The 25,782-nt window shown below is 40.7% G+C and overlaps 1 protein-coding gene across 3 annotated transcripts in view; it reads right to left on the reverse strand.

The window, feature by feature from the left end:
• The window catches only part of Prrx1 (paired related homeobox 1), a 67,700-nt gene that overhangs the window by 12,795 nt on the left and 29,123 nt on the right, over positions 1–25,782 (reverse strand). For all 3 annotated transcript variants that reach the window (XM_052737418.1, XM_052737419.1, XM_052737420.1), the window contains exon 2: positions 4,103–4,278. In XM_052737418.1, coding sequence (XP_052593378.1) covers positions 4,103–4,278 — 176 coding nt within the window. The remainder of the gene's footprint in view (positions 1–4,102; positions 4,279–25,782) is intronic.

Consider the following 25,782-nt stretch of genomic DNA (forward strand, 5'->3'; position numbering starts at 1 on the left):
AAAAGTAGGTTACAAATTTTGGCTGATTTTACTACACAATGCCATCCCAAGAAAGATACGGGATGGGTCTGGAATCCTTCCTAAAACAATAGAAATATTGCAGTGTAATCCTTCCCCCAGGGGCTGTGTGATTCAGAGTTAAACCTCTATGTCTGTGGAACACTTCAGTGGTAGAGCTTAGCATGTATAAAGCCCCATGTTAATCCCCTTCACTAAAGGACCTTGAAATACTTCTAGTAATTAAGAACCCAGAGATGGTATCTATGAATAATAGATGAGACAAGGAAATGTAGGTTATAAACCCTGCTGTAATTATAATCAATAAAAGGAGGATTTCATTAGATGTTGGCAATGGATACACTGGTTTTCTAAGGGCATTTAAAAAATTCTTCAAAGCAGAATTTTTCACCTGCTTTATTGAGTTTGTTATTTAAAGAAAACCTTTATCTCCCCCACACCTTCTGGCAAGGATTAAGAAGCAAATGATTCATATGAGAGGTGCAGGAAAAACCATCAGAGAGTGAGGTGGCAATAGAAGAAAACGAACCACTAAAGAGTCCCCAACAAATTGGCAACCCTTATGGGAGCTCAATCAAATGGTGAGTCAAGAAACCAAGACTAATGGAGGGCAGATGTTCCGGGGTGTCCCTCTCCCCTCAAAGGTCTATCTGTACACTGATTCCTGCCTATAAGGTTCTAGCACTTCTAATGTATTGAACCACACATGGAAACCTATTTATGGTCTATAAAGAAACTCCCAGCAGAAAAAAAAAAAATGGGCACTAGCCCTGAGAATTCAATTGAAGGACATTGATTTGCACATCTCAAGGAATGTGGGTGGCCCTGACAGCATCTGCAATAGCTAATGATAAACTCATCACTTATTAAACTGCTCCCAGGACTAGTGACCTACATTGGGACTTACACACACTGTTTCTACTTAGCATGACAATTCTGCATATTGGGTTTTATCATTTCTACTTAAAAGTTGAGGAACATGTCCAGTGAGATTACAACACTGACGTTCTGGTTTTTTTACCTAAGGATGTCTAACCCATGACCATACAATTCTCCTATACTGCAATAGAATTTTAGCTATTCATTTATATTCATTCAAGAACTCTTTGTGGAGTGCTCATTGGAGCGCAGGCCTTGTACTAAATGCTGGGAAGAAAGAGATGAAGAGGACTGTTTCAAGCAGCTCGAAATTTATTAAAGGTGGATGTGTAAGTATATCTGAAATAATGCAAAGCAAATATTTTAGTCAAATCATAGAAATTATGACAGTATATGGGAAGAAATTACTCTAAGGGACGACATTTGCCTAAAATACCATGTTACTATTGCCCCCCCCCCACATACCACGGAATTGTGTAGCATGCAGGACCTGAATGGAAATCAGCAAAGGTGAGATTAAATATCTCCTCCCTACCTTCCCAGTCCTCAGATCTTTCATTGTAATGTGATCAGCACATCGCTGTTACAATTAGTACTTTAAATGTAAATATAACTGGTGCCTTGCTCGATACCATCTACTGCCTTTCTACTGGAGAGTAAAATGAAAATTTCTTAACACAGAGAAAACACTATTCAAGAATTAGCTCTCTCTTTATCATAAAGCCACATTGCTTTCTACTGTGTCTTAAGCTCAGGGCTACCAGAGGACTCCCAGATGCAGTAGGTGACTGTCTACCTACACACAGTTATACCAGACATTTCCTCTACTGGCAGCATTCTTTCTCTCTGTCCAAGTATCAAATTCAAGATTTTATTGTAACATCACTTCCTCCATGAAGTGTTGTAGTGAAAGGCAAAGACTTTAAGGTCTAAGAGAATTGGATAAAAATACCAGCTATCCTATACTAAGGATTTATCATTGAACTGTTATTTAATTTGTTTGTTACTTTGTCTCATAGTTGATTAAAAATGACTGACATGCTTACAAATAGTTATGAGTTGGTTCACAATGTACAGTTAATAAGGGCATAGTCCCTTCCTTTTCCTTGGGCAGAGTGGATCATTATTTCTTCTACTCTATCAATAATTCCTACAGATTTCTTTACTGTGGGGATCATCTCATGATGGCATCATTTGATGGTTTAATTGTCTTTTCTCTCTGTTCCAGACTGTGTCATCCTTAAGAAGAGGGTTAGTGTCTTATTTATCACCAACAAATCAAATCAGGTTAAAAAGTCCACAGTTGCTCAATAGGCATTTGAGGAAAAGGGGGAAATGAATTTTAAAAAGCTGAATAAAACTTATCCCCACACAAGAGGACTCCATCACCTAGTGAGGGGAGTTGACCCTCACTCGAGATAACTGGATACAATACCTGTATCATATCGAGATAACTTGATACAGTACCTGTCATGTTATGATGAATGCCCTGAGTATGGAGTCCCAGAGTTAGGGGATTAGTTTGATCTAGGAAAGCCTGGGACTTTATGAAGAAATAATAAAGTCACAGGGGAACAATTCTTTGCCACTTGCCTAGGAAATGTTCACAGCAATGGAAGGCATTGGTTTGTAGTGTGGTGGAAAAGGAAGGAAAAAAGAGATAGATGGTAGACACCCAGAAGATACATAGATGCCATTTTCCTGTCTCTCCCACCTTGTATATGTATGTGTGTATGTATGTGGGCATATACGTATGTATGTGTACAACATTCAACTGTTGTAGTTGAACAAGATAATCTCCCAACTCAGAAGTTACCCATTTGCATTTTTAAAACAATTTTCACCATGGTATTATCTATGTTTCCTTCCTCAAATTTGAAGCACTATTGCAAAATGGTGCTCTAAGACACTAGGGGCTACTAGTTTATTTATTTTAATTTCTTTTACATACAACATGTTTTGACCATATTCTTTCCCATTCTCCAACTCCTCTCATGTCCTCCCTGCCTCCTTATCTATCCAACCTCATGCTCTCTGTTTCTCTGTCTCTTTGTCTCTCTCCCTCTCTGTCTCTCTCTCTCAAATAAATAAATAAACAAAAAACGAAGGTCAAAACAAACAAACAAAAACAATAAAAAAAATGCTAAAAAAGAGAAGAGTATGTTTTGTGTGTGTGGTTTGTGTGTGCATGTGAGTGTGTGATTGTGCTTGTGTGTGTGTGTGTGTGTGTGTGTGTGTGTGTGTGTGTGTGTGTGTGTGTTTTACTCATATAAAGTTGTTCATTTCACTGCAGGCTGGTGTTGTGGAAATAGGAGATGTAGAAGGTTAGGAAAGCAGAGGAAATTCAGAGCAGTGTGCAGAAAGCAACCTGAGGTGGTGTGCACTGAGGTTAATGTCAGTTCTGTGAGTACGATGGGATGGAGAAAACAGGATCATAGTGTTGTCATATGAGTCCTAACAGCCAACACAGAGGTGTATCCTCAATATTCTGTCTCAGTTTCCTCGGGGCCAGAGAAAGGGCCTAGATGTCTTTCCTTGCATCGTCGTACTGCAATTCTTTCTTGTCTCGTGGGGAGAACTTTGAGGTGGAGTGCCTGTCTCCCCATGCAGACAATCTTCTCACACTCCTCTTCCAACTGGGGGAGTCACCACTACGCTACCCCCCCTTGACTTGCTTTGTTTCATAGAGACATTGGAGACTATAAGAAGTTATCTACTTTGAGTGTGCTCTTAACTTAATTTCTCATATTCCTCTCCAGTCTTTATCACCATTCATAATCATGACTACTCAGAACAAGGTGCTGGAAGGTTTATATATTCTCCCAAGCTAGAGAAGAAAGCTCAGGTGAGGGAGAGTTAATAGCTTAGGCATGGCCACTCTAGAGCTCAAGTTGAAAATTGGGGGTGCAGAGGCAGGCGCTCAAGTGGATGGCATAATAGAACACCAAAGTGTAAGGTTCACAGCAATGGGAAGGAGCTAGCCTTCCCTACGGCATATTTCACCCTTCCTAAAGGCATTCTATTTGATTTTTTTAAAAATACCATTCAACTCAAAGAAAGGCAGCCTGTCGTCCTACTTCATATTCACAGCCCTTCTCAGTACCAGCTCCAATCCCAAACCTACAACTTATATTCATAAACAGTCTTCAGAGATGGGTTGCTGTGGAGGGGACACTTGGTACCTGCTACCCAAAGTATGAGTTACCTGCACTCTGGCCTCAGTGAGGTTCACCCGACGTGCAAGATCTTCTCGCACAAAAGCATCAGGGTAATGTGTCCGCTCGAAGACACGCTCCAGGGCCTGCAGCTGGCTACTGTTGAAGGTTGTTCTGTTTCTCCGTTGCTTTCTCTTCTTCTTTTCCTCTGAGTTCAGCTGATCATCTGGAATGAAATTGATTGGGGATAAGGAATGAATACCACTCCAGAGGTCCCAGGTGGCCTAGATTTACCATTCTCTATAATGGGAGATTGTTCATATCCCTAGCAAAATACTAACGTTAAACGTTACTTTTCTTATACAAATCCTGGCAAGGGTCAAGAATCCTCCTCAGTTCTGGTGCCTTATTAATGCATCTATATGTAAGATTTGACCTGAGATGGTTGCCTGAAGAATATAACTTGCATGCTTTTCGAAGTTTGTTTCATACAAGAGGGCTAAAGGAAAAATCTCATGCTTGTCTCTATTCTCTATATTTCACTAGAGATGGAAAAATAAAAGTAAATCACATTTTATCTTATTCCCTTACACAATATGATGTTCACTCATACAGTTTTATTACCAATTATACCAGCTGCTTCCTGGCTCCTCTCCAAAGCACAGACCCAAGGTCACAAGTTCACATTTACAGAAATGAAACTGTTCAAAACCAACCAGAAGGATTTCCATTTTAACATGCTTTCTCTTTGAAGCAGTGACTCAAAACAATATTCACTAAAAACTCCATGCTGTTGTCCAAGAAGGCTTCAGCTTAGATCAAGGTTAATGTCAGGAACAATACCAGGAACCCAAGCAACCATTGGCTTGGGACTCACCCTAAGAAAACACAAGAATGGGGAGCTGTTTCCTGAAATAGTGAAATGTTGCATTCTATATTGAATCATAGGGTCGTGTGGATTGGAGGAACCTTTGGAAAATTACATCACTGAATTTTTACCTGCTGGGGTCTGTCTTGGGTTTGCTATGAATTATCCAAAGCCATCTTGGTTTGCTAATCATTCAACAAGCAGCATGCCCCCATTAGAGAGTTACATGGGCCTGTCTTGAAGCCCTACCCAGCCCCAGGACAAGAACTATTGAGTGTGGAAACCAAGTGGTTGACCAACTGTGCTAATATCACCATCAACCCATTGTCCAGACACTTGAACTTCCCAGAGCATATATGGCTCATCGCCGATGCATTCCTTTATGACACATGCTGTGCATTAGCTTCTGACCAGAGAGACTCAGCTCTCCCCCAAAATTACATGGAGTAAAGATGATGGGAAAAGAGAGGTTGTATATTTTTCTCCTTCTTCAACAAAAAGGAGCTCTCAGCTCTTTGTTTCCAGCACATCTAATCTTGATTTTCTGTGACTAAACACACACACAACACTATCAACAAAGCTGCTAGCAAGAATTAAGATGTCTCATCAACATCCACCTCAGACGTAATATTATTGTTACCACAAACTAATAAATTAGAGCCTGTTCTAGATTTATGTTTTGGTTCAAGGTACAGGTTAGACCTAGGACTCCTGCAGGGCAGATCTCTAGGTGCCTGATGGCCAAGACTACTATCTTCACACTCTGAGACTCCTTCTCCCTCCAGCTTCTTCAGGACTTAGAATAGACACTATATATTGTCCTTGGTAATTAAAGGCCAAGATACAATAAACACTGGCTGAAGTTTATTCCATGGGAAACATGAAACTTCTCTTGTCCTCAGAAATGTTTCTATAGAAAAAAAATGTGTAAGATCCTACCCAATTTCTCTAAGAAAGAGACTGTTGGCTGCTGTTCTCTGACTGATACATGAGCTCCTTTAATCCTCTTTATTTTTGATACTTATGGCACCTTGATGGAGCTACCATTACACTCTACTGAAATTATCAAAGCAGCCACATTTTGATGATTCATTATTTGAATCATAATTTCTAAGGTCTCTCCAGGCCTAGAACATTCATAACTGACACTGTTTACCTATTAGGAAAATTAATGGACAATAACATCAACACTATAATTCAGACATGTAGGACCTAAAGTCTTTTAGCACTTCTCTTGCACGTACAATCTCCTCCCTGTTCAACTGTTTGAAAACATTTGTATTATTCTTATTGTCTTCTCTCCCCACCCCCAGATCTCTTATCCACAGCTCAATACGCCTAGCTCTTTGGGTATCTCTGAGTCTTCAGGGACTTTGAGACCAGTACCTTGTCATGAAATTTCATGTTTCCATTAAACATGAATCTGCAAAAAGTCCTTAGCTTCTATACTCTTCTAAATTTGAGACCAATCAGACTACAAGTTAATATTTTTCTCATATAAAGAAAGCCCCAGATTAAGTAAATACTCTGATTTTTCTTCACTCAAGAAAATTCTTTCTCCTGTATAATCACAAGCTCCAAATCCTTTGTTCTGTTTTGTGATCCTGTTTCTCCTTGTACTGCCAAGCTCTGATCAAGGTCAAGAATATTTCATGTCTTGTTCTTGGTGCCACAACCTGCCACATAATCACTCGGTAGTTCTTTGAAATCTCCCACTGTTCGTTGAAATTCCACTGACTGTCCACCATAAAAACCACCAACTCCCCTGACGAGGGAGTAAGGGAAATGGAGGATTATAGTTTATGACAGGGGATAAATAGCTATGATGATCTCAAGTGATTCCAGCAAGAGCTTCCCAGTGAAGGTCTTGTTGTTTTTAACAAATGAAAACATCAGTTCAGATCACGTTGAAGGTGAGAAAATAACATGACATGCAAATAACAAGAGTCCCAGGAGTCTGGCTCTGGCCAATGTCCTTCAAAGCCCAAGTCAAATGGAAAGAGACAATGAGTAGGCAGCAGAGACAGCATGCAGGGCAGCCCTTTGGCTCATCTGTCTTTGCTCACTACTCACAGTCTGAGAGGTTTCCCTACCACTGAGGAACAGGCCCCGGTACGGTGTCTTCCACAACAGGAGAGGATAAGTAAATACTGGCAAAGTTTACAAATTCAGGGCTCTTGAAAAACATGTGATACATACATTTGTCAGACTTGGGGCTCTGGTTGAACACAAGGAAGGAAAGCAGTGGGCGTTTATCAGAGCGGGAGGGTCATCTTTCTGTGGAGGGCAGCCACAGTGAAGGGGAATTTAGAAAGATGTGGTCCGTAGGCACTAGTATCCAAATGGATGATGGGATGGGCATTATTCTTTAGCATTCTGAAGGGATTGGGACCTTAGCACACATAATAACCACGAATTGTGGATACATTTTATTAAAATCATGTAAATCCAAGGGATGATGAATCATAAAATGCTTGCACCAAATAAAACACAAAAAAATTACCTAATCCATCCCTCTCATTTTGCAGATGAGGTAGGGACCTAGAAGAACAGAGTGATTTGCCCAAAATAATAATGAAAATTTGAGATTTCTAGACAAAGCTGGAGGCCAAGACACCTAATTCCACTCCATTCTTGCATGCGAATGGCAATATTCATGCTGTGCCATAGACAAACAAGAAAGCGTCCACAAGGCGAATAGACTGCTACCTGGGGAAATTATTCATGGGAAACGTTTCATCATGCTAGCTGTTATAAAGATATTATAAGGAGGGTCTGTGAACAAGAATCAATGTGTCATATACTATTCTTGCTGGAATGCGCATTAAAAATGAAGCCATGTTCATTTGAGTAGGCTGTTTGCTTCGGGTATTCTGTGCTTTCTTATTCAGATGCCTTCTTCAGTATCTCTGGTTATTTTCACACAAAAGAATACCCCATCTTCAATCTTTTCCCCAGGAAACATATGGGCATACTTCTTTTTCATTTTAAGGGACACATTAAACTTGATGTGTCATAGGAAAGACATCTCGCATTTTACCACCTGTGTTAAGACTTGGCCAATAATTTCGTTCCATATTGACCTATCCCTTTCCAAATCCCCGTGCATATGTAAGTATTTTATCAAATACTATGTAAAAATTATGGTCCAATTCTTTCCAGGTGGATATTCTCGCCATTGTGCATTCAATCAATACTGTGGAAGAGATACAGGAAGCCCAGATGAGCTGACAGCAAAGGTTGGAAGAGTTAGACCTATACTATCATGTAGAAGCAGGGCCCAGAGAATTAGAATCCTGGTGTGTAGCATGAATCTTAGAGGGTCTTATTAATAAAATCAAACCTGAGGCCAGTTATTGGGGTGAATGCTGGAAGATCAGAGAAGCAGAACAAGCCACAGCTACCTCACCTCGCCAGTTCCTCAGCTGATCCTGTTTCCTCAGAGTGGAAGCCTCTGAGTCCTTATCCAAATGAATCTCAGCTGAACTGCTTCTCGAAAGCCTGAATGCTTAACCAGCCAAAAGCTTCTAGTTTCTGGTCTTCACGCCTTATATACCTTTCTGCTTTCTGCCATTACTCCCTGGGATTAAAGGCTCACTTTCTGGGATTAAAAGCATGAGTCACCATGCTTGGCTGTATCCTTGAACACACAGAGACCCAGGTAGATCTTTGCCTCTGGAATGCTAGGATTAAAGGCGTGTGCTAGCACTCCATATCCTCTATGTTTAATATTGTGGCTGTTCTGTTCTCTGACCCCAGATAAGTTTATTAGCGTGCACAATATTTCGGGGAACACAATACCACCACACTGGTGTCTAAAGGACTTGGTGATTCCTGAATTGTGATGATTCTTTTAATAGTGCAAAACAACTAATTAGGCCAGGAATGTCTTTGTTTCTGGATAATTTTAAATACAGTAGGAAAAATAAATCTTTTATAGTGTGCCTTCTTAAGATCTAGACAGAGGAAAAGCCTTGGGGTCTCGTTGCTTTGTAAATGCGAGGCTCAGCCCTTCATTTTCACCTCTTAGGTGAAAAGCAGCTTTGAGATGATTGAGTGATTTAAATAATTGGGAACACATACATGACAGAAATGCTAAAGGGCGATGTTTTCAGTGGGTTAGAGATGAAATGCTTCACAAGGAAAAGGGGTCAGAAACCCTTGCAGGAGAAATTGTGTATTCACACATGGCTCGAAAAAAAACAATAATGCTCACCCACCCTGGCTGTACCGTAAAGTTTCCTCTGCATTCTGCATGAGATGGCTGGCATTGCCCTGGAAGTAGTGTGCAGAAAGCAGAAAACTATCCCTTCAAGTATCAGGACCAGGCAGCCACGGCAATCCCTACTCGCTAAGACCTTACATCCCCCACGCAGTCTCTGAACGTCTGCTGTGCTGTGTCCAGTAGGAGAAACCTCTGAGGTCCAAGATCAATGGTCAGCCCAATGTAATTTAAAGGTATAGTAAAAATATATTTTAGGAAGAAAATCGCAGTAAAAAATGTGTTCCCTGTGCCTGAGTCACATCAATGTGGGAAGAAATCTGATGCAAGAAGATAAAATGCCAACTCCAGTAGCAGAAACCATCGACCACATCAAAGCTTGTCATCTGTCTCTGGGTTGGAATCATGGCAGGCAAGCGGATCTGAAGTGCGGACCGCTGATCACTTTATGGGCACTGGAGAATGTTTTCAAAGCAATTTATATTGCACAACAGCTACTTACTTTAATGGGATTTGTGTGGTTCAGGCCCTGTAACCTTTAGAAAATTGAGAGGAAGTATAATTGCAAAAGCCACTAAAAGCTGTTTTGCTTTGATAGCCAGGCCTATGAGAAGCAGTGAAATACAACTGTGGTGTTTGTCTGTGTTTCCTTGGGTACACTCAGCTTTAACTGAAATCAGGGCAGCAGCGTCCTTCTAACATGTGCCCTGTTAAGTGGCTCAGATACCACTTAGCTGGAGACACGGTTGCAAAGCATATGGAGCTTCACTATCACAATGACCAAAGCCAGGTTTAGTAGCATGCCTACCCTTTCTTAACATCATGGTCCCTCAACACTGATTCTCATCCACTGTGCAGAGAGACGAGGGCTCTGACAAATACACAACTATTCAGTCATTATAGGTAAATGATCACCTTAGAGCTGCCAGGCCCACACCATATGGTGAAATTAGGCAGGTGTACTTTTCCTTTTACTGTCAAGTTGGCATGGATTTAGTTTGTTTTTAGTCAGGCACCAGTCTAAGTCTTGCAAAAATAATATTAAAACACACAAAATGTGATTATTCTTTCAAGAAAATAAAAAGAATGTTCTAAAGACACGAAAGGGGGCCTGGAGAAATGGCTCTGTGGTTAACAGCACATACTTTTCTTGCGTAAGGCCAGAGTTGAAGCACGCACATAATAACTACCCATAACTTGAGCTCCAGGGAGTCTGATGCCCTCCTCTGGCTTCTACATGTCCACAGACACCTGTACTTACAAGCACAGGCACACACACACACACACACACACACACACACACACACACACACACACGCACATTTAATCTTTTAAGAATTTTATTTTGAATGATTCTGACTAAAAAGGTGAGCCTGTGGTTCTGTATATAATCTCAAATTGTAGCTTTCTCGTTACAGCCAACCTTCCTTGGAAACAGAAAGCACTAAAACTATGAGGTACCGTACTAAGGTTGGTATTGTTTTAAATCTTTCATCTTCTCTGTAAGGCAAATGTATCTCCACAGTGCTAAAATGTTAACACAACTCATATCACTTTTATGTGCTTTAATTCTCAAGATGTGTCTCTTAAGGCATTTCTGATGAGAACTCCTGAGGGAATCCAATCCAAACAAACCTTCCTATGCAGTCCTATATCAGAACTCTAACTTGTTCTGGGGCTATGTAGAATGTGTATAAGGTTCTAGGTTTGATCTCCAGAACCACCAAATTACAACAAAGCAACAACAATAATGATAATACATTCTAGATATTGAGTTATCCGATAGAGCACCTTCTCTTTGACAGAGACATAAAGATCTGGGGTTAGATATGTACAGTACCCTCAGTTTCTGAGTCCTCAATCAGGTCCACCTAACTGTAATGGAGGAGATGCAGTGGAACAGAGCAGGAAGCATCCCGGCTTAGAACCCCAGATCACTGTTTTCCTGTCGTCCTACCCAGTATTCTCGGTGACCTTGGACTTCGTGCTTCACTTCTCTGAGCCTCTTTTCAAAGCAACCAGAAGAGAGAGGAAGACTCAGTTCTCAAGGTTGCCTGAGGCCTTCAGGAATGCACCCTGGGCAGCCAGTGGGGCACAGGGAAAATATGTGTAAGAGGTTGTGTGGCTGCCATTGTAGGCGTGATTTCTCCTTGGAAATGAACTAGTTCGACCGTTGTGCTGAGCCCTTTGCCTTCTGATCGCCCTGGGTAGGGAGCCATCCATTCACAGAATAGCTACAGGGAAGTCACAAGACACTTTCGACATGGTGACCACGTTTTGATCACATTGGGTGAGTGTGTAGCTGGAAGCGAACAAGACTCATTCATAAAAGCTGTAAACATCAGTAGGAAGAAAGACAGGGTGGTAGACCCAACAAAGCATAAGGAAATCCCTAGTTTGTCCCAGACACTCCACTGGGGACACTCTGGCTCTTAGTTAATTACTGGCTTTTTACTGAGCCAATTTCTCTTTCTAAAGTTCGCTTTGGAAAATAAATATTCAAATATCAAGCAGATGCCAGCACTCAAATAGGTAAGGAATTCATAACTTTTGTAAGCAACCTCACCAGAAATTAGTATTTTCGAAAACACAGGAAAAAAGAAGGCCAAAGGCTAAATCCAGGCTATGAAAATTCAATTATTCCCAGCTCATTTGCTTTGTGTTAACTAATTTGGTTGCCACATGTCTAAAAACTAAAAGTCACATTACTCAATATTTATTCAGTGAGTTTTCTTTCTTCCTCTTCTTTTTTTTTCTTTCTTTTTTATGTCTGAGCATTTTGGGAAATACCAAAAGATTTTTTAAAAAGAAAGAAAGAAACCACCAAGGAAGACACAATTCTAGGAAAAGAATAAACTCTGAATCAGATTTTAGAAGCTTTCTAAACTCCGGGTATTCCAGGTGTGTGGTCCCCTGAGGAGACTGCTCCCTCCGCGGACAGCTCTGGGTGAGGTGTGTGCTGCTGCTGGACACCCTTCCTTTGCGAAGACTGTTTCCACTTTATAAAAGGCTTAACATTAATCCTGAATGGCATTGCCGGTCGGAACTGGCAATATCATGTGGATCAATGTGCTCCAGGTCAGTTTTTAAGGTAATTATTTTATTTGTTACATTTTAAAATGTTGCTTTAAAAGCTGTTTTTTTTTTTAAAAAAAAAAACAAAACAAAAAAAAAACAGCCCTAAGAAAAACACTCCTGGGATCAGACTGCAATGAGTAAGATGTCCACAGTTAATGAATAAACTCAGCCCTTGGAAGGACAGAACTAGTGAAGCAGAGAAGGCTCTTCTCCTGGAATTAAAAAACAAGTAATAGTTAAAAGGTATTTGAGCTCTTAGAATAGAGTGTGACTTAGACTGCCTTGCATGTTTTTATTTTAGATCGAAAGGCCAAAATGCTTCTAGCAGAGAAGCCCTAGGGAACAGAGCTAGCTGTCCATCACAATAAAACACAGAGGCAAGGGCATCTTAGTATCTGCCAGTAAACAAGGCATTCTGAAGATACCAAAATAAACAGAAGAGAGGGGGATGCCAATGTGCCCAACGTAAGAAGTCTGACATTGAAAAATAGTGTTTTAGTAAAGGAAATTAAAATTCTCCTTAAAGAACGAGAAAAGGGAAAGTACAGCTGCTCACAGATTAGAATTTATTTTTGCAGGGGTGACGTCTCCGAGTGTCAATATTTTCATATGTAAACTCTGCTGCTGTCTCAGTCCATTCAGGTTGCCATCATCCACTCTCTCAGACTGTGAGTTACAGAACTGTATCTCTCATAGCCTGGAAACTGGGGAGCTTTAGAGCCTGAGTGTGGGCCTATTCAGTTCCTTAACAATATCAGAAGGGGAGTGTTTTCTTGGGGGTAACAAGGATTGAATTCTATCTTGAAGACTCCACCCTCATGTCCTCATCTGGACGTAATCACTTCCCCAAGACCTGACCTCCAAACACATCACACTCAGTGTTATAGCTACAACCCCCGAACTGGGATGGAGGTGGCGGTGGGGTGAGGGTAAGCATTTGCTTCACGAGAATCGCTTTGACTCAAAGCGTTCACGTACTTTTAGAGGAATCCATTTGCAGCGACTAGTTACACGCCATTGCCTTTTGCTTTAAAACGTATTGTGTCTTAGTAATTATTACTAGTAATTCTGGAAATAAGTATGGGTTGGAAAACAGAGGGATTGGAATCTAATTCAAGGAGTTACTGGCCAAGCCTGTGACATCAACCCGCAGTGCAACCAATGTCTCACTGTGGGATCTTGGGATTGTTTGGTATTTCAAGGCCCTCGCCAGATAGAAAGTGTCCCGTAGTGGTTTGCTTTAGATGGTAACTAAATTATGCTCTTTTGATGGTAGTGTGTTCCTTTTTTTTTCTTTTTAAAGAAAATCATTGGCTCAATTGAAAATTATATGAGGGCTCTGCTGTAATTAGCATGCCTGGGAAATCCTGGGTGATTGACAAATACCTGAATGCCGAAAGAATCTCACAGGGATTAATCTCCAGGTTGAAAGTGATATGAATGTTATTTTATAAGAAATAATTCATGTACAATTATTGTCTAGACAAGGAAGAAACCTAGCAGTCAGTTACTGTGTCTTCTAGCTGAACTAAAAGAAAATAGTAATAACTATATACCACTTCCATTTCTTCAGTCTTTGACCCCCTTTCAGTGAGTTAGAACATTCTCCTTACGGCAAACACTGCTTATATCAACTACTGAAGGCAGTATAAAAGTATACAATTCTAAAATTACTGACTCTAACTGTAGTCGAAACCAATCATGACCTTCACATCCTCTCACTGTCACCCCAAATATCTACCAGTTTCCTGTTGCCACCTGGGAAAGCAGGCTCTCTGGATGCAGAGAAGTGCCACACACAGTCTGCTCTCAGGGGATTTCATGACGATTTGAGAAACAAAATTGGAATGGAAAAGTAACAGCAGAGAAAATATATGCATTCAACTTAACGGCCACCAGAGGCAGCAGTAGGCAAAGGAGGAGGACTGAGATAAGACGTGAGTGCTAGGGTAGAGACACAACCTGCGTGAGCTTCCTTCTCTTGTGTTGGAAGCTCAGCATCCTTCCTCAGGTTCAACATTGCTTTGAGTTCCATTTTCTCCACTCTAGTAGTAGCATTAATAGTGACCAATGTCTTTGAGATTTTTTTAAAACTTCTATTGTGTCTCTTGTGGCCTAATGAAACATCCTTGGCCCTACCCTTATCCGTGCACTTTACTGTCCTCAAAGTCTCAACTTCCTGCCAGCTCTTTGCAGGAACTTCCTCTAACAAGCAGTAGACCTCTCCTCACTGTTTCCCTGACTCCCAGCGTTTTAGCCCACTTAATAACCCTTCCGAACCTTTATGGAAATCTGTAAGGTCTTAGGTTCGTTGCCGACATAGTAGACTGTTTTATCTTGAAGGCAAGCGCTTTGTCTGACTTGCTAAGTGTGACTTTGTGGCATCCAGCAATAGTACCCAGCACAGTTTAGAAACTTTTCTTGGAATAACTAAAGGAATACATTAAACTCCTTAGTGAAAATGCCTTGCGTGACCTAGCCAGTTCACACTTAGCTACTGAGCCTGGCAACTCTTTCAGGCATCGGTTTCTACTTAAATAAAAAAAATCTTGGCACATAAATTTTTGAATGACTAAGGTTTACTGTAGTCTTGATAAAGGACATAATGTCCAGGGTTAGCATTTATTCAGATCTTTGATGTACTCTATCAGTGGCTTTGCATCAGAGATTATCCAGTAGATCAATAACTCTTCTCGGTTGAAAATGGAACCCTTGAAGGCAGATGAAGTGTGACAACGTCACAGTCCTAGGAGCCTTTAATAAATGTTAGACCCTGATAATGGCAGCACCTATGGAATTATTGACCAGTTTGGTCTTATGAAGGCAAAGGGAGTCTTGAAAGATGGCTCAGTGCAATACTGTGTTCCCAAAGACATGCATACTTTAGACTGTTTTCCTTTTAGCCATCTCCAGGCACTGTGTTTGCTGTTTCCGTTCCCTGGCAAGAAAGCTTGAGCAAAAGCCTGGCTAATTCACTCCCTAACATACAGGAATATGACTGTCTGTCAACCACACCTAACCTTAATTATATGACGATTTCTTCCCCGGGGATCTGTGTGAGTGTTTTAACTAGCAAGGGTGGTGATGTGCTAAGGTCAGATGAAAAAAAAAAAATGTTAAATTTGGGCAAAGTTCCCCAAACTCCGTGTGGGGATAATCTTATTCCACTGAGTCATGTGTCCTGGTTTTAAGTATCCTAAAGAAGTTCTTGTTAGTGGATGATCCTGTCTGCCTGGAGTGGAGACTGTGAGTGACCTGTGACTCACCTCATGACCATGCATCCACACCCCAGCATCTGAAAGCTGGTGGAAGGAAGTCCTGCTTTCCCAGCTCACAGCAGGAAGAAGCCAGGGTAGAGGACAGCCTTAACAAAAGGCTTTATTGATTGAAAAGAAAAGGATAAGTAGAAGACAGTGACAGCATTTCAGGGGCCACTGGGTCATTCCCTCAGCATCTGTTTCCAGTGTGCCTCCCACGCCAGACATTCTCCTTTCCATAGCCTTGCATCATTTCTCAACTTTAGTATCGCTTTAAAACTTTCTGATTTTCCAATTACGTTTAAGGAAGGATTCCCTCCCCCCTTTTTTATTTTTTTGAAACAGGGTCTTTCTATGTATCTCTGGCTATCCTAGAACTCTCTTTGTACTTCTGACTGGCCTCGAACTCACAGAGATCTGCCTGCCTCTGTCTCCTGAGTGTTGGGGCTAAAGGTGTGTGCTACCACTGCCCAGATAAGGAAGGATTTTTTAAAAAAAGATTTGGGTTTTTTAAATTATGTATTGTATATGAGTGGGTATGTGCACTTGAGTTCAGGTACCTGTAGAGTTGAGGGGTGTCAGAAGGTCCCCCTTGAAGCTAGATTTACAGACTGTGGTGAGCTCTCCAGTGTGGGTGTTGGGAAACTTGAGTTCCCTGAAAGAACTATATGAGATCTTAACCAGCGAGCCCCACAACAGGTGATCCAAGCCCAAATAGTCATCACTAAACATGTAAACATATGAGCAACACAAAATGGACTCAGCAGTGTATGTGATGTGTGTGTGTGTGTGTGTGTGTGTGTGTGTGTGTGTGTGTGTGTGTGTGTGTGTGTGTATTCAGGAAATCCACAGCTGAGCTAGTAACAACAGTGCTATAAATATAAGAACTCAGAGCAGATCCAATTGCCTGTGGTGGAAAGGCCCAGTCTCTTGTACTGTGAAAGATTTACTTGTTTGGGCTGTCTGCATAGCCCGCTAAAGCTGCTGAGACCTATCATCATTACCTGGTGGGGTACTAACTATATCTGGTAACTCACTTTGACATATTAGTTGTGGTGGGAGTTCCCAGATAATGGCTCATATATCACTGCCAGCTGGACTTAGCTTCAAAACAAAAGAAAATTTAAATAGATATTTCAGACATTTGAAATTGAAATAAAGCAAGGCAGAGCATGTAAGGTTCCAAGTGAAGCCAACTGGCACATTGTGCTGGTTGGCATGACCTAGCACCACATCAATGGGCTCTTAAATCATTGTACAATTCAAGCATGGAAAAAAAGCCGAAGGTAATGGAGACATTGAAGACAATCACAGAAAGAAAAAAACAACCTTCCATTAAAATCTGAGTGTTTATACATTGACATTGAGACCTTCTCAGTCCCACTAGAACTCAAATGATATATACACCCTTGGAGACATTTGAGGTGTATATTTCAAAGTTCTGAGCTAAGCCACTATGTAAGTTTTATGGGTCCCTCTAGAAAAAGAGGAGTTTTTTTGGTCAGGACTGGAGAAATAATGGCAAAAAGCATCCAGTCATAACAGCACAGAGGCCTGTGAGTTAGATTTCTCTTCTCAGAGAAGACTGAGAAAAACAGTTTATTCTCCAAATTCCGTTTGAAAATCTAATACTTAACACTAGAAAACTTTTGTTGGTGGAATACACCACATGTCTGACCTATTGAGGAAAAGCTGTTGATCATTTAGTTTATTCCAGTTATGATTATGAGGAAGGTGAGTTTCTCCACGATCATCACATGGAGGGGTAAGAACATGAGTAACAGGGATGTCACTGGCTTTCTGAGGGACATCCTGCTTCTCAAGATCCCTCAAAGAAAAAATACAGCTGAGAAGGAACGTTTGTAGACAGCCCCAGACCGTCACTGCAGTGACCCATAGCCAATAAATCAGTTACATCTTAGGCATCCAGCTACACCTAGGAATATAATGGCTTTTTGGAATGTGTTTTTTATGGTCTCCAGCCAAAAGCTAACCACAGCCTTAAGATTTTTGAACCTCAGAAAAACAAGTAGGGATCCACACGCACCCCACCCCCCACCCCCCGCCACACACACACACTCTATTCTTAGCATGGTTAGATCAGAATTCCATCAGCAAAGCATAATGGAATTGTGTTCTCAACTTCCGAGCATTTAGCACGTCAGGTTTCTGTAGGTCCTTTCTTCCAAAGACCGTAAAACACCTCACATATGTTATTTCATTCATATTCCAAATGTTTCTGGTGTAACAAAGGAGCACTTAAGACACTTTTAACCAAAAAGGGCTAATTTAATAAATTAAAACACAACTTAGTGAAGTCACATTCATCTAATTAATTGCAAGAAACAGTAGCACCTAGTAATATTTTTGGAAAAATTAGCCATTCGGGAGGTTTATTATTTCTACCTTTTAATTAAAATTTATCTGGGAGCAGTGGTGGCACTAGAGAGATGGTTCAGCAGTTAAGAGCTCTTCCAGAGGACCCAGGTTCGAGTCCTAGCACATACATGGTGGCTCACAACAAACCCAAATGCCAGGGGATCTGATGCCCTCTTCTGGCCTCTGTGGGCACTGCACACATGTGGTCACAGACACACATGCAAGTAAAAACCCCCATCCATACATGTTAGTAATGATGATGATGATGATGATGATGATGATAATGATGACAATGGTGATGATGATGATATCTTTCTTTTCCTGTTCCCAACCTCTAGGCCATATTAATTTTATTTTTCTTCCTTAACTCTGAGTTGGTATTTGATTCAAACAATTTATCACATTGTAACATATTTCACACTAGTTGGAAGACACAGCCCTTAGAACCAGACTGAATCTTCACTTACTTCAGCAAATGCAGCCTCCTTGAGTCCAAGTTCCTTAATTGACAAATAAAAAAATAAAACTGTAAATATTTTCAAGGATAATTTTTCTGAGGTTCAAGTAAAGTCTTCTAAAACCATATGTGTAATGTGTACAACACACATTACAGATGCACGCATGTGAGGCATTATTACACACTCTATGAAGGCAGAGAATATTTTTATCTTCTTATATCCTCTCAAAGATCTAATGTAATGTTGAGTGGATATGATTTTCCAGGTAAACACTCAATAAATATATCTTAATATTAAATAATTATTGAGCACTTGCTGTTTGCCACCATTAAGACGCTTTACGGGCTCTTTTTTTTTATTTCACTTTCCTTGTCCTAGGAGATCATGTTACTACTCTATCTGTTCTATATATGAAGGAGCCCAAGCTTGGGGGCCTGAGCATTCTGGCTAAGAGCGTGCAACTGACAGCTAGTAGTTTGGCAAAAGAACTCAAGTTCTGAAATGCTTTGCTCTGTTTGATATTCAAGGACTCAACGATCTTGAAAGAACTTGGAAGCTGTAGAATGTCATTCCTAAGAACTAATAAGCAATGGAAGAAGCTGGGTGAGGCGGTATATGCCTCTAATGCCAGCACGTGGTGGGTAGAAACAAGAGGATTACAGATTCAAGAGCAGCCTGGGTTGCACGATGAAACCCAGTCTCAAAACAACGGAGAAAGCAACAGAAGAGAAGGAAAGAGAGTGACGGAGGGAATGAAGGATTTTTTTTTTTTTTAGTAGATAGGAATTTTTCCAAATATATTGGATGCCTTTTTAACCCAGAAACTGAAATAGATAAATGAGCCTTCTTCATCTGATCAGGGTGTGATTAGATGATTTTCATAAGACATATATTCTTCTAAGATATGCATGTTTTGTGCATCTTTTGCTTGCCTTTGAGAACTGAAGTTCTGGCCTATATTTCTGTTCCTCTCCTAATTCACATTACATTCACTTCTTTCCTGGCGTCATGGGAGCATAAATCTGATAATGCATGAAGACAATGGGAACAAGATAAATGCACAGATCTGTTACCTACCCATCACACTTGACATCATAAATCATATGCAACAGCCTCAGCGTTCTGAAATCCCCAAGTTGCTAGAAATGCTCTCTTGCTGCCACATCTGGGAGAGACATATTAGACTATCTTCATCTCAATTTTAAAAGTAAAAAAAAAAAAATAGTAATGATTGGAGCGTTCGCATTCACAGAGGGATTAGATGGTAAACAATAGGAAGCAAATCAAAGTGTGACATCCTATATCAATATTTAGCAGAAGTGTGGGTCCACTTCCTCCTAACACATCCATCACACAGTCCCAACTCCATATGAAAAAGTCTAATAAGTTCTCTTCTTAGGTGGATCTTAAAATTTTTTCTACTCCTTAGAAGTTTAGGATGAAAATTTTATACTCTCTGAAATGGCAATGCTTGAGAAATGCAAGCAGAGCTTCTGGCTTGAATAGAGCTGAAACCATCAGATATCCACAGGTTAAAATGAGTTCACCCTCAAGCTTTACGTAAGCTTGCAACTCATGGAATTCAAATTAAGCAGCAATAAAAAAAATCACAATCCATATTTCCTACCTTTTGTTTTCTTTCTGGTTGTTATAACTTACATTTAATGAATAACAATTGGTTGGTAATTACGAAAGATGAGTTCCCTCCAACAAGGAGTTCATGGTTCAGCAGAGGGGAAAAACAAAAACAAAAACAAACAAACAAAAAAAACAACCTATGTCAGCAAATAACTTCAACAAATGAGTTAAGTAAAATAATCCAGGGTATATATTATAAAGCTGTGGCACAGAGGGATCAGCCATATCTTGATAGATGAGATTAAACGATGGAAAAGTCATAGAATAAGAGGAAATAATTGAATTATATTTTCAAAGGGGAAAAAGTACATATTTTGACCAACTGGGGAGAAAAAAAAATTTGTAATGACTAGAGCAGAGTGATAAAAAAGCAGTGTGACTCATTGCTGAAAATTTGTTTTTACCTCATTTATTCCCTAAGAGGGTGTTATTGTCCTAATATTAGGTTCAGAGAAGTAAGTTTGCCAAGAGCGCGGCATCAGTGGGAGACAAGATGGTGGCTTTCCAGGGTTGCAGACACTGAGAGTTTGGGCGTTTTGAGAAAGGAAGAAAGATGGAGCTGAGACGGAGGAGGTGGACGGCAGTGGGCCCTTTACAGCATTCTCTGGCTGTTAGACTTTTAGTGCGGGGAAGCCAGTAATGGAGTTCCAGCAGAGAGGTAGTCACCTGAGCACTTTTGCCTTCCACGCGAGATCTTGGTGACTGTGCAGAGTTCGGGTTTGTCTGGGCGTGAGACAAATGCCTCTGTTCTAAGGCTCAGAAGAGGTTCATTTCTAAGAATGTTCTTTGTCCTGCTGCTTTAATGCTTAGTATGCATAAGCCTCTCTGATTCCCAAATGTCTTGCCTTGGCCCTTCCCATCACCTCACACTCTCTTTCTAACTCTCCAAAATCATATTGTTTCCCAGCCAATGAAGTGTATCTTTATCTAAGTCACTAAAAAAAGCAAAGTATGGACTCACGACTCAAAGGGCATGTGATTTTTTTTTTTTATAGACAGAAGAGATCTGAAAGGTTTTCCAAATGGTCCAGATACATCTCCTAAGCCCATGTTCACTTCTATGAGCAACAAATGATCACACAAGTCATTGGTGGCTCTACCCCAGCTGGACATGCCTTGCTCTCTAATATTTCACCTGAGACCTACTGAACTTCCTGGGCTCCTGGAACGTCTCACTGTAAGCAATCTGATTCATTAAAAATAATTTCCAAAACCATAAAATCAGATATGGCAATTCACTTCCCTTTTAAAAAAAATGACTACAGGATGTTTGTAAGCTGCCAGCTCCATTGACATTCAAAGATCATTACAGTCATGTGTGCAAAAGCCCTTAAAAATCCATCTATTTGTATTGTGAGGCATGCTGGCATGTCTCAGAATATGGGGGAGTAGTAGTATCAATTTAATTGTAAGCAAGCCCTTTCCCTTTTGAGCCAAAGGGAGCCTGACTCATTTATTTATAGGGCACCATTCCTTGTTGCTTTCTATTCTATCTGGGGGTTGACAGACCCTTGGGGAAATCTTTCTGTGTTCTATACTCTATGACACCCCAGACTTTTGTGAACTGACTGCGGAGTTGTCTCCTTGGCCTTTATGTAGATGAGCTTTGTGCAAACCAGAGCCTCTGAACCGAAGAGGGAATGGAGAGAAATGCATGTCAACTCTCAATGAATCCTCATTTCAAGGAACCAAAACATTTACTTCTAAAAGGGCTTTGTTAAAGGTTAAAAATATAAGTGGGAAGAAACTTTATTAATGTTTTCAAGAGAAACAAAGCTGTCTTTTCCTTCCACAAGAAAAGTCTTTTCTGTGCTGAAATTGGCAGCCAGTCGGCCTGGCATTTATCTCCTGCGTAGAAAGTGCTCTGTCAGGCGATCTGTGACTAACAATAAGCTGAAAAACACACCACAGACGTCCACTGTATTTTATTTGGCAGAGAGGAATTATTTCTCAGCACAAAGTATTTGCAACTGGCATTGGTTAAACAAGAAATTACAACCTTTAAAAGCCCTATTTATCATTAGCTGCAAAAGTGCAGACTTCAATGTCAATTACCCTGACAAAGGATTATGGACCATCAACACCGCACAAGGAATCGCTCAGTCTTGGCAGTCTGGGCCTCGCTGAAGGGAGGCTTGGAAAGGGTCCCCTCCTCTAGAGACCCTTTGGCCCTTCCATTACACTCTCCCCCTACAGCTGTGAGGGACTCTCCCATTCTCTCTCTCCCTTTACCTTGGGCTAGCTGATGCTGGGAGATCAGCAAAGAGGTGAACACCATGCTCCAGCAACATCTTATAACCCTCTGGCTGAATCTAGTCCTCAGCAACTTTCCTCTGGTTCTGCTCTGAATGTATTCTGATGATGTAAATAAAAAGTACAAGATTGATTTCTGAAAGTTAATGAAATAATAGGGTGCTAATTCTCTCAACTGCTCCAAAAGGCTAAATAGAGAAAACAGCTGATTCGAATAAACAAAAGGTCTCCACTGTGATTGATTTGAATTAACTTCTCAATCCCTGAGTGGTGCCTATCTCTTAATGCGTGGTCTAACCTACCTTAAAATGATATAATGCCTTCAGAATAGAAAAGTAAAGAAATATTTTGCTTTCTAGTCTTTCAGCTTTTTAAACAATGTCTTTTTCCCTTAAGTGGATATATATATATATATAATATATATATATATATATATTACATATATTAGACTTTTCTCAAGGAACACAGATAAACAATAGATAGAGAGATAGATATCCCTTCTTAGCTTCAGCTTTCCTAATTAGCCCAAGATCATGCCCAGGTCATGACCAGGACTTGCTACAAGTCCATTATTTTAAATGGCCCTGAAGTATCTCTCACAGGAATGAGGCTGACATCTGAACTATACTTCTCTTTAGTATTTTTGCTCATTTTGATCATATTTTTCTAAGTATACAAGCATTAATAATGTTCAAGGATGAAGTGAAGGGGGCACAATGTATGTAAACCACTTCTACACAGCTTGACACATAGTGTCCAAGGGATATTGGGGACATGATAATGTAGATGTAGAGACAAAGGTACAGGTGAGCGGAGTATGTAGTGCTAAATGGTACCTTCATAAATGCTTTTAATAATATGAAGGGACACTGTTAGATATATATGTTACATGTATATATAGTCTTAGCTACATAAAACAATATCCAGCAGAAAACCTGTTAGGAAACAAGTCAAAATATTAAGATGTTCACCTCTGAGTGATACAAGAATGAATATTTTCTTTTCTCTATTCTCTAATTTTCCATAGTAAGCTTGTCGTACACAGTTATTATAAGAAGAAAATAGAATAGTCGATATTGGCAAAGAAAATCACCCAGACTAACATATTAGCTTTGCACGGTGGTTCTTTAGAAAGCTTTAACACGTGCTAATAGGATCAGACTCAATTACAACCCTTCAGGGAAGACGGTTTCCATTACAGCAAAGTGACTGAGGTTTAAGGAGCTGAACTAGCCGGTTCAGGAGAAACCAGCTCTACTCCACAGCCAAAGCTAAGGCACAGTTGTCCTGTGCTGGGGCCTATGACACTCCCTCTGCCCTTCCCATATCTCCTGGCTGCATGTGTGGGTACTCTTCAATCTACTGGCTCCTTTGCATTCCTATCTTTTCCAGTTAGTGTATGTTTAAGAAGCGGGTCTATTCATGTGTTTGGCCCCTAATCTCTCTCTTTCATTTTGCTCTGCTGTGTACATACCAGCTATCACAGGAATATCCTGTGTGGATGACCTTCTCCAAAAATCACGCGAGTTTGGATAGCTTTATTTAGCTCTATTAAGTTCAAAGAATGTGCCAGGCAGATTCGCAGTCCAAAAATAATCTCCTTTTATTGGCACTCTAAATTACCTCATGGAGCTGTGAGCCGAGCTAAATTAAAGCTTTCATAGAGCAAGGCCCATGGATTTTTACTGAGTGGTAAACATTTTCTCTCTCTGTGAGAACTTTACTGTTTCCTTCCTCTGAGAGAGACTGTGCTTAGAGGCAAAGGAGCCCAAAGCAGATCTGTGAGAACTCATTTTATTTGACAAAGACTCTTAGTGTGAGCCCCTGGTGTGGAATATTGAAAACTTTATAGGTTTTCCTAGCTTCTAGACTAATTTGCATATAAATGAAGGGACACTAACCTTTGGCACAAATGGCTGAATAAGTTCATCGTTTTTTTTTTTTTCTTAACCAGAGAGTTGTGTTCCTCCGAGTCACTGAGGGAGGGACTTTTACTTAGAAGTGACTTTTGAGAGCTTGACAAGCCTTACCCACATCCCGTCTGGACCTCCAGCTGCACCTTGTATTATCTTTTCCATAACTGCTGGCCTACTGTGATACACTCCTCTCTGAGATCTGCCTGTTGGAGAACAGCCAATATAAAAGAGAAAACCGGAAACTGAGAGTCACAGCTACCCTTTTGCTCTGGTTCAGAATGCCCATGCCACTCTCAGCTAACAATGGATTTACCACTGTTCTGTCTATGTCTGGGTGCTAACCACTGAGTTTTTGAACAGCTATAAAACCAGTATGCCTGGTCGGTCTTACGACCTACAGTATTACGCTGGGACTTCCTGGTGTCACCCTCTGCGCAGTGAGTGACCTGTGCAGGTGTGAGGCCTATGTGGGTCCCCCGCGCCCCTGTCTCTGTACTGGGTTTTGGACACATGCACTGCTATACACAAAGGAAAGTAAAGTACCATAGTCTTCGTGTAGTTTGAAGAAAAGTCGGCTTGTGTTTTATCTCTCCCCGTGGAGCATCTAGAACACCTAGGAAAAGTCACCCACCGTTTCTCTGTACATGCACTTTGAGTTCAGCAGAGGTTCCAGAGAAGTTCCCAGAGAACCAAGCAGAAAAATTCACCCAAGAAAAATCGAGAAGAGAAAGTAGAAGTCAAGGCATGTGGAGAAGGGACACAAAGTTATGTCTTTCATACAAGGGCTTACGTGTGAGAATGTGTGCTCACTGCATGTGGGTTTCCCATTGATCGGGAAGATGTAGGAACTGGGTGTTTCGCATGTCCAAGTGAAAAGGTCCCAATGCTGGTGACATAAATGCTTTCAGTCCTGATTCTAAGGCAGAAAACACTTCCCTCCGACTATCACTGAGAATCTCAGAAACTCCCCCAACATAAAAGAATAAATAGTCCAACCCAGAACATTTATACCTTCTACCAGCTCTACGTGAGCTCCATTGTGGTTTTGGTAGAAGGAGGAGAAAAAAAATCTATAATCACATTGAACATTTAGCTATGTAGTATTGAGATAGCATCTAATGGGATCCAAAATACTGAATGGCTCTGACATAACACAGCTGTGGTAAAGCAGTTGATGGGATACAATGGGCAGTAAACAGGGACTCGGGCTCATATACCTGTTTTGCAAGCTAGCAAGCTGACTCTGCAACTCACTTTCTTTTGCTCAGTTTGCAAGTAAGTGGTTTGGAGGGGCACCATCTCAGGCTCCTTCTCCCTTTAGTAGTCCATGGCTACAGTTACTGCTTTTGGTCATACTAACATCTGCTATCTCCCATTTCAGGCCTCCAAAGACATTCAGGGAGCTTCTCTCGCCGTTACCAGGGAGTGAGACTCAACCACAGCAAGTTCAGTGATAAGAAATCACGTCGAGAACCTCGGCATTCTCTTCCAAAACAAATTTCATGGAGAAGCTAAATGACAAAATAGAAGAATTGATGCCTCTAGCCTACTCCTGATTCCTAAGTCTGCCCTTATTCTAACAACAACAGCAAAACATCCTAAGATGCTAACATACTTCTGATTATTATCTGTAGGATCCTTTCAAGCACAGCTGTTACTCA

Source organism: Peromyscus californicus, unplaced genomic scaffold, assembly GCF_007827085.1.
Source record: "Peromyscus californicus insignis strain IS unplaced genomic scaffold, ASM782708v3 Scaffold_14__1_contigs__length_90479793_seg_2, whole genome shotgun sequence".
NCBI lineage: Eukaryota > Metazoa > Chordata > Mammalia > Rodentia > Cricetidae > Peromyscus > Peromyscus californicus.